The sequence below is a fragment of the Hipposideros armiger genome, unplaced genomic scaffold, assembly GCF_001890085.2.
Source record: "Hipposideros armiger isolate ML-2016 unplaced genomic scaffold, ASM189008v1 scaffold_60, whole genome shotgun sequence".
In the NCBI taxonomy this organism is placed as follows: domain Eukaryota; kingdom Metazoa; phylum Chordata; class Mammalia; order Chiroptera; family Hipposideridae; genus Hipposideros; species Hipposideros armiger.
In genome coordinates this window covers 4,738,745-4,748,722 of record NW_017731410.1, presented here as the reverse complement: position 1 = coordinate 4,748,722, position 9,978 = coordinate 4,738,745, and the positions used below count along the sequence as shown (strand labels likewise).

Here is a 9,978-nt window from a genome sequence, read left to right as displayed (position 1 = left end):
CTTCAGAATTGTCTTGATGTCTTTAACCTTGAATACTGGTATCACTTCATGAGGAAGCCAATGACTGAAACAAATGGGACTCAGCACAAAAGGAGAAATTCATGCATAATAAAAAGTCTGATTCTCTTGTTCAGATTTCTAATTCCAGTGGGCCAAATTAAAAATAAAGACGACCTACTGAAATGCATCAAACTATTCTGAATCACAAGTAAATATTCAACTGATGGAATAAGAACAAAGAAGTTCCACTGCTTTTATTTATTTATTTATTTTAAGATTTTTGTTGGGGAATTGGGGGGAGGGGAACAGACAAGTTGCTGTCCTTTTGTTCTTCAGTCTAGTTGTGGAGGACGTTGCTTCACTGGCCCAAGCTGGCACCATCATTGCGCTCTTTCCGGGTGAGGCAGATCAGTCGCCGGCTTCTGGATGGCTGTTCACGGTGGCTGCTGGCCGCTCACGTTGGCTGCTGGCTACACACGGTAGCCCATGGCAACCCACTGCAGCAGGGGCTGCAGCCTACGCCATCGCCTGCGACTCCTGGCAGCCCAGCTCCAGGTTGAGCTGTTGTTCAGCATCTTAGCTGTAGAGGGCAGTGTCAATGGCCCTCATATGTGGGATCCAAACGGGGGCCCTCTGGCATCCCAAGCCAGCTCTTAACCATCACGCCACTCGGCCGGCCCAAGTTCCACTGCTTTTAGACCAGCATTCTTTTCCATATGGAGCCAATTTCTTGAAATGTCCTTAAGAGTACCTCTGGAGGCCCAGTGTTATATGACTGAAACTTGAAACTTGGAAACAGCCCATAATTTAATGATTTAGAATATAGAACTGGCCAAGGGGATTTAACATTTACTCCCAGTGCCCTACAAACCTCAAACCTTAGATTCAGTTCCGTGCTCACTCACGGACTCAGGGACTTCTCTACCTCTTCTGCATTCAGTTGCCAGATAAGGAAAGAGAATGCAAGTAAGACCACGGGGGGTGGGGGGGGGCAGGAGGGCACGCTTGTTTTTTTCTCTGCAGGCCCAGAGGAGGACTCCATTCCTTCTGTCTCTTTTGTCCATGTCAGGACTCAGTCTCATGGCCACACCTGTCTGCTGGGAGGCTGTGGAAAGCAGACTGTGTGGCCTTGTAGGAAGAGGAAACAGAGGTTGTTGAACTCATAGCAGACTTCACCACGAGACTTAATGCAGAAGATTGGGGGATTAAGTGAGATAACACATAAGAACTCATAAATGTCTCTGGATCAATAAATATTAATTCTGGGATATTAGCCCTGCACTCCTAACTAGGCTGAGGCCCATCTCTTCCACTCATCTCATCATGGATGGAGCAAAGAAGGCTAAGGTAGTCACTCTTACCTTTTTAGCACCTGCAGAGAAGAATGTAAAAAGAGGAACTTTAAAGATGCCCACACTCTTTGCCCCTTTACCATAATCTAGAGTCATTTAAAATATATTTCAGGTTATTGACAAGGTGTGGGAAAGGAGAAGAGGCCATCATTGTTCATCTTATTATTAAATGGTGCCGAAGGTGTGTGACCTTAAGCTCTAAAAGAAACTGGGATGGATTCACCAGGTTGACTCCTCCAGTCCTGTTCTCCAAGCTGCCACAGAGTGATTTCTTCTCAACAGTGTAAATCAGATCATGTCAATATCCGCTTAAAACCCTTCAACTGTCTCTCCATTAACTTTAGAATAAAATCCAAATGCCTTACACAGAGTCGGTATCCCCCATCCCATATTCCCTGTCTCCCTCTCCAGCCTCACCTCACATGGCTCTCCTCTTCTCCCTACCCATTCATTCATACATTCATTCATTCATTCAACAGCTATTTCTCTAATCTCTGTTATAGTCACTATGGATACTGCAGTAACACAGACAGTGCCCTGTCCTTGTAATGGGAGAGGGCATTCTCTCATGCCTCCACTGACAGGTGCCTGCCTCCATGACTTGCTGCTTGCTGCTCCCTTCCACCAGCTGGGCTTGCACAGGCCCATGTGGAATAGTCCCTGCCCCTGCGGTGATTCTGTCACAGCACTCCGTGTGTGTTCCTCATAGCATTCAGCAGTCGGGAAAATCCTTTGGCTCGTTTGTGTGTATTTACTGTCTGTCTGCCTCTATCACAGTGCAATTCCCATAAGGACAAGGATCTCGTTTATCTCCTTCATTGTAGTATCCTCAACACCTGTTTGCTTGGCACAAAGCAGAAGCTCAATAAATATGTGTTGAATGAATGATTTGAGGGATGAGTGAACTGGCAGGTAGTAACCACCATATCTGGTGATGGCCCCCTTCGCCTGGGGAGAAAGTGTGAGCTCCATTTTCCTCCCTGATAGCCCATGTTCATCTCTGCCCCCTCTGATTTTGGTTTTGTAGGGAATGACACCACTCCACTGGGCAGCTTTCCACAACCAGCCTCAACATACCCAAATGCTGCTGAAGAAGGGGGCAGACCCCACCCTTGTGGATAAAGACTTTAAAACGGCTCTCCACTGGGCAGTCCAGGTGAGCACTTGTCTCAAGTTTGAATAGTATAAAGCAGTGTTAACAAGTCTCTGAGCATGTCAGACAAAAAGAAGGAATTAGCGAAGGTACAGCCTTAGTGTTGATACGTAGTTTATATGTATGACAGAGCAAGTAAGACGCACCTCTGTTCGAATCCACAGGGGTAAGAACAAACCTGTCACTTTGGAGGATTTGGGCGTATCAGTTGTTGAGAAGAAACTGCCAAGATACAGAGCAGGAGGAGTGATAGACTATCAGGCAGAACCCGATGTGGCTGTTTTACACACACACACACACACACACACACACACACACACACACACACACCTTTCTCACTGTTTCTCTTTCTCTTTTTATCTCAATGCTTGTCACTGGCTCACAGTACACCAGGATTAACCAAATATTGACTAGGCAAATTCCTTCAAAGTCTTTGGATCAGGACTGTCTTCTTCCTTCCAAAGCACAGTAACCCCTGAATTCTATACTAAACCATAAAAATCGTGGCTCATGACCCTACCTCACTGTCTCAAAAGGGAGTCTGTATCAGAACACACCACCAGAGAAATCAGAATAGACTCCAGAAACCTGCAGTCCAAAGAGGGGAAAACTGAGGACAAAGTGAAAGAATGACCATAGCTAACATTTCTCGAAGTGCTTCTATTTTCAAGGTGAATGACTAGCTGAGAGTTATCTATTCTGTCCCCCGGAAGAGAGCGGTACTAGTCTCCTTTCAACGAACTGCCAGCCCCTTCTGTCTTTCGATGCCTCACGTAAACATCCACACTGTTTATTTCCATCAGCCCAATAAGGGCACCCCTGCTGAACTGCTGCCAGCATCCTTGCAAGAGGAGTTTCTGCCCGCCCTGATGGTGGTTTCACTCAGGTGTTTTCACGTGCCACGCATGGCACAGATGGGCACCTGGCACTTTCAGGTTGACAAATGTGCCTGATGTCAGGGGAAAACAGAAGTGATTTTAAAACTGCTCTGTTTTTATCCCCCCCAATCTTGGCTGCAGTTATTCTGTACTATGGCCAGCCCTGGGCAAAACTGAAGTGAGCCAGGCTTGTTTTTGTTATCTTCACCTGCCCTCAGCACCCTCCTACATACTTTCAGTATCTAATCACCCATCCTGCCCCCCTCACACCGGTCCCTGCCCAGGGCCCAGTCCTGCAACTGGCCAGAGGTCACTACCGTAGCAGTGGTCCCAGTGGCCACCTGGCTGGGGATCCAAGAAGTGCCCCATGTGTGCTGGTTCTCAGCTTAGGTGAGAGTGGTATCAGTATATTCACTCTCTGCCTTCTGCTTCCATAGACCTGGGATGGGGCTCACATATGTGCATTTTGAAAAATTCCCCCAGGTAATCCTGACCAACATGCTTCCTCTACTGCCCATTCCTCCACCCCACCCCCAATTTAGAGCTGCTGCTCTAGACCTAGCCCTGCCGTGGAGCAATCGTCAGTGCTTATAAAATGACAGATGTCCAGACCCACTCCAGACCTTCTCAGTTAGGCTTTTTGGGGATGGGAACCTCTGTTCTGATCCACAAAGAGGCAGTTGGGCAAAACCAAAAGACCAATATACTCAACTCAGAAAACCTGAGTTTGCATTGACAGACCTGCCTTTCATCTGAGAAAAGTCACCAGTCTCTGCTTGGCTTAACTATCGGTGTATCTTTGGGGTATGAATGAGACTGTGCATATGACAGTGATATGTAGTGATCTATGTAATTGGAAGAGATTACCATTTTTTTATGGTTCCTGATTTCTTCCATGACAGCACAGTTATCTTACCCCTATGTTCTTATATTTTCTCTCTACTAAATTATAGAGCTTTTAACCAGCTACACTGATTTCAGTCCAGTCTGCACATTAGAACCAGCTGAAGAGCCTTAAAACAATGCTGATACCCAGGCCCCCTACCCTTAGATTTTCAGTCAGTTGTTTTGGGTTGGAGCCCAGGCATCAATTTTTTTTTCTTTTCTTGTTTTTTAAAAGAAATTTTATTGGGGAACAGTGTGTTTTTCCAGGACTCATCAGCTCCAAGTTAAGTAGTGGTTTCAATCTAGTTGTAGAGGGTGCAACTAGTGACCCATGTGGGGATCAAACCAGCAACCTTGGTGTTATGGGCCTGTGCTCTAACCACCTGAGCTAACCAGACTCCCCCTATTTTTCCTTTTTTCAAGAGATTTTTACTAAAATATAGCTAACATACAATATTATATTAGTTTCAAGTATACACCATAGTTATTCAACATTTATATACCTAAAGACGTGATCACCATAAGTCCAGCAACCATCTGACACTGTACTATGCTATCACAATATTATTGGCTATATTCCCTATGCTGTACATTACATCTCCATGATTCATTTGTTTTATACCTGGAAATTTGAACCTCGTATTCCCCTCCTTTTTTAATTTTTCAATTACAGTTGACATTCAATATTATATTATTTCAGGTGTACAGCATATACACATTTATATAATTTAAGAAGTGATCCCCTACCCACCTGGCACTATACATAGTTATTACCATATTATTGACTGTATTCGCTATGTTTTACTTTAATCCCTATGACTGCTTTGTAACTACTAATTTATACTTCTTAATCCCTTCATCTTTTTCACCCTGTCCCCAACTCCTCTCCCATCTATCACCCCAATAAACCTAGTACCTATCTGACACCATAAATAGTTATTCCAATATTATTGACTATATTCGTATGCTATACATTACATCCCCATAACTACTTAGTAACAACAAATTTGTACTTCTTAACTCCTTCCCCTTTTCTCCCATCCTCCCAATGCCCCTCCCATCTGGCAACCATCAAAATGTTCCCTGTGTCTTTGAGTTTGTTTCTGTTTTGTTTGTTTATCTTGTTCTTTAGATTCCACATATCAGTGAAATCACATTGCATCTGCCTTTCTCTGTCTGACACGCTTCACTCAGTACAATACCCTCCAGGTCTATCCACGCCACCGCAGATGGCAAGAACCCATTCCCTTCCATGGCCAAGTAATATTCCGATGTATATATGTACCACCTCCTCTTTATCCCTTCATCCATTGATGCACACCCAGGCTGCCTCCACATCCTGGCCATTGTAAACAATGCTGCAATGAGCATACGGATGCACACATCTCCTCAAAGTAGCATTTTGGGGTTTTTTTTGGATAAATATCCAGAAGTAGGATTACTGGGTCTTTTGTTATAGCCTTTGTTTTAAAGTATTTTTGCCTGGTGTAAGTATTGCTATCCAAGCTTATTCTTTTTTTTTTTTTTTTCATTTCCATTTTCATGAAATATCTTTTTCCATCCCTTTACTTTCAGACTGTGTGTGTCCTTTGATCTGAAGTGAGTCTCTTATAGGCAGCAAGTGTAAGGGTCTTGTTTTCTTATCCAATCAGCCACCCTATATTTTGATTGGAGCATTTAATCCATTTACATTTAAAGTAATTGGTAACAGATATGTAGTTACTGCCATTTATTATTCATATTTTTATTTTTATTTTTATTTTTTTCTGTCTTAAAGTCCCTCTAACATTCTTTGTAACACTGGTTTGGTAGTGTTGAACTTTAGCTTTTTCTTGTCTGAGAAGTTCTTTATCTGTACTTCAATTCTAAATGATAGCTTTGTTGGGTACAGTAATCATTGTAGGTCTTTGCTTTTCATCTTTTTGAATATTTTGTTCCAGTCGCTTCTGGCCTACAAAATTTCTGTTGAAAAATCACCTAAAAGTCTTATGAGAGCTCCTTTGTAGGTAACTAACTGTTTTTCTCTTGTTGCTTTTAAGGTTCTTTTATTGTCTTTAACCTTTGGCATTTTAATTATAATGTGTCTTGGTGTGGGCCTCTTTGAGTTCATCTTGTTTGGAACTCTCTGTGCTTCCTTAGTTTGTATGTCTATTTCCTATGCCAGGTTGGGGAAGTTTTCTGTCATTATTTCTTCAAATAGGTTTTCAATTATTTGCTTTCTCTCTTTGCCTTCTTGTGCCCCTCTGATACAAATGTTGGTACACTTGATGTTGTCCCAGAGGCCCCTTAAACTATTCTCATTTTTTTGGATTCTTTTTTCTTTTGGCTGTTCTGATTTATTATCTGAATTACTGATTTGATCCTCTGTTTCATCTAATCTTTTGATTCCCTCTAATGTGTTCTTCATTTCAGTTACTATGTCCTTTATTTCTGATTGGTTCTTATTTATGTTTTCTATCTCTTTGTTGAAGTTCTCCCTGAGAGCATTGTGCATCTCTATAACTAGTGTTTTGAACTCTGCATCAGGTAGATTACTTGTTTCCATTTTGTTCAGTTCTTTTTTCTGGAACATTGTTCTGTTTTTTTTATTTGGGAAATGTTTCTTTGTCTCCCCATTTTGGCTGCCTCCCTGTATTAGGTAGGGCTGGTATATCTCCCAGTCTTGGTAGAGTGATCTTATTTAGTAAGTATGCTGTGGGACCCAGTGGCACAGTCTCCCTGGTCACCTGATCCAGGTATTCCAGGTATGTGCTTTGTGTGGGCTGTGTGTGCCCTCCTATTGTAGTTGAGCCTTGGTTGCTATTTGTATGTCAATATGAGGGAATGACTATCAGGTTGATTGGTTGTGAGGACTGGCTGTGACTACAGTGGAGGAGCTGTTGTGCAGGGGCTGACCCTGCAGAGCAGGATTCACTTTAGCAGGGCCCTGGTGTCTTCCCAGTCTGCCTTTTGGGTGTGTTGTCCTGGGAAGCAGCTAGCTTATACTTTTGTTCAGTCTGAAGCTGGCCACCTGATGTGCTGCCCTGGAGCGTCCTGTGAGGGTACCCACCACAGGCCAAGTTCAGTCACAGCCTGTGCCCTGCTTGGGGCCATCTGATATGAATCATAAAGCAATCTACAGGTGGTCTCCACCTTCACTGGGCCTGGAAGTGACTCAAGAGGCCAAGCTGCAAACCAAGGCCAGCTGCCACTAGTGCTGGGCTTGGGGCTGTTCAGCAAGAGGTACAGGATACAGCAAAGCCAGATGCTGCTTGTTTGGGTTTTGTGAACCTTTGAGATATTTTAGGAACGTCCACAGCATAAGCCAAGACAGGTTGTTTGGTTGCAAAAGTCACTTGAAGAAGCTTGGGTGTGCCTGAAAGTTAGGTAGGGCAAAGTCTCAAGGAATCACCAAAGCAGGGCAGACAAATCACATTAGCCAGGTCGATGAAGACTCAGATATGGCAGCTGCCTGTGTTTGCAGACCTAGATGGGGGAGAGCTCAACAAAGAAAACAATTCTACCAGCACTTCTGTCTTGGAGAAAGCTGCCTCTGCAGCCCTTGCCCTGAAGCCAGACAACTTATCTCCTTCCTGTATGTCCCTAGCACCTTTCCAGCTGCTGCCCCAGTGCTGAAGCTGGAGCTAAGAGGAAATGAGTCTGTCAGTGAGTGAGTCTGTCAGTAAGTCCTTTAAGAGGAACACCTGGGACTCCAGTTGCCCTCTGTCTCACTCAACCACAATCTCCCCTGGCTTTCACAGCCAGAAGTTATGGGGACTTCTTTCCCTGGCACTGAAACCCTGGGCTAGGGAGTTTAGTGTGGGGCCAGGACCATTATCTCCTCTGGCGGGGAACCTCCACAGTCGAGATATCCCTCCTGATTTTTAAAGGTCTCACAAGGCTGTGGTACTAGCCCGGTCAGTGTCTCTGCCCCTTCTACCAGTTTTGAGGTGGCTTCTTCTGTATGTCCTTAGAGGTAGGACTTTGGTTCAGCTAGACTTCAGGCAGTTCTCAATGATGGTTGTTCTGTAGTTTTGTTGTAATTTTGATGTGGCCATGAAAAGAGGCAAGCACAGTGTTTACCTACTCCACCATCTTGACTGGCCAATATTTTTCAAAGCTTCCCTTCTTTCCAGGAGATGTAATATGCAGCTAGGGTTAAAAATCACTATGTTAAATTAATTCATATTGATTGGTGCTAAAACCCTATCTAGCCCTACCCAAAATGTTTGCATTTTGAGCATGATTTTGAATAAGTATAATGCCTCACTCATTTTTTAATTCTTTTAAAAGATTTTTATTGGGGAATTGGGGGGATGGAAACAGCGCTGGGGAATTGGGGAAGGGGAACAGACAAGTTGCTGTCGTTTTGGTCTTCAGTCTAGTTGTGGAGGACGTTGCTTCACTGGCCCAAGTTGGCACCATCATTGCGCTCTTCCCGGGCGAGGCAGATCATTCACCACCTTCTGGATGGCCGTTCACTGCAGCTGCTGGCCGCTCACGCTGGCTGCTGGCTACACACAGTAGCCCATGGCAACCCACTGCAGCAGGGGCTTCAGCCTACGCTAGCCGGCGACTCACAGCAGCACAGCTCCAGGTTGAGCTGTTGTTCAGCATCTTAGCTGTGGAGGGCAGTGTCACTGGCCCTCATATGTGGGATCCGAACCGGGGCCCTCTGGCATCCAAGCCAGTTCTTAACCATCATGCCACTCGGCTGGCCTGCCTCACTCATTTTTATACTCAATCACTTAATAAATATTTCTTGAGTGCCTACTGTGTATCTGAAATTAAGGGTAAAAAGACTAACAAGATGAGTCTCTTCTATAACCCCTACAACTAACTGTATATGATCTTGTATGTGTGGATATGTGAATATGTTACATACACTTTTCTGAGGAAGGAGTTCACAACTCTCTTCAATTCCTCAATGAGAATTGGTGACTACCCCCAAAAGGTTAAGAGTCACGACTCGGGAGGAACCATGTGCCTTTCCCCTCCTTGTGGTTAGCAGTAAAATTCAGAAGTAGTGTGTTCTGCCCTTTACAGTACAAAGAAAACTAAGGGTAATTCCAAATGTCAGCTGAAACCATAATTACACTTGCCTACTTTAGCCTTCTTATTCATTTATAACATAGGACCAGCATTGTGCTCCTTTGAAAGTTTTTCCACATGAATGAGTCTATTTTCCATTGTCATTTATTCCTTTCACCAAACTTCCTGCTTCTCTCTAGGACCAAATGAGACCACATTTAAAGCTATAGCACTTTGAAATAATAAAGCTTCTGTATTTGACCCAAAGTAACCAAAGATTTGAAACATTGGGGCCACAAAATAATCTAGTTCAACTTCTGCCCCCATTTCTCAGATCCCTTGGTAGCTGGTGGTGCCCTCCAGTGGGCCAATTGCCCTTACTCACCTCCCCCATCTGCCCAGGAGACCCCACAGCCAGACTATCTGGGCTAACACTGAGCAGAGCCCTGTCCCCATCACAGTCTCCCTCGATAGCATCTCAGTCCCTTAGGGGCATGTGCTTGCCTATCTGTGATGATACCAACTTCTCAGGAGATAATTCTTTTTTCCTAATGATAGGAATTCTAGGATAGATATGAAGGCAGGTCAGTGAGAGGGGCAAGTATTTATTGTCCCTCAAATCTCACCACTAGTTCCTGTCTCCACTTACTAGAAAATGTGTTTATTTGGAATCTTTCTTGGCAGTACTTTTTTTTTTTTT

The 9,978-nt window shown here is 44.0% G+C and overlaps 1 protein-coding gene across 1 annotated transcript in view; it reads left to right on the top strand.

The window, feature by feature from the left end:
- The first annotated feature begins 1,288 nt into the window (after positions 1 to 1,288).
- The window catches only part of ANKRD55 (ankyrin repeat domain 55), a 24,423-nt gene continuing 15,733 nt past the window's right edge, over positions 1,289 to 9,978 (top strand). The window contains exons 1-2 of the mRNA XM_019641432.1: positions 1,289 to 1,347; positions 2,380 to 2,508. Coding sequence (XP_019496977.1) covers positions 1,324 to 1,347; positions 2,380 to 2,508 — 153 coding nt within the window. The 5' untranslated portion in view covers positions 1,289 to 1,323. The remainder of the gene's footprint in view (positions 1,348 to 2,379; positions 2,509 to 9,978) is intronic.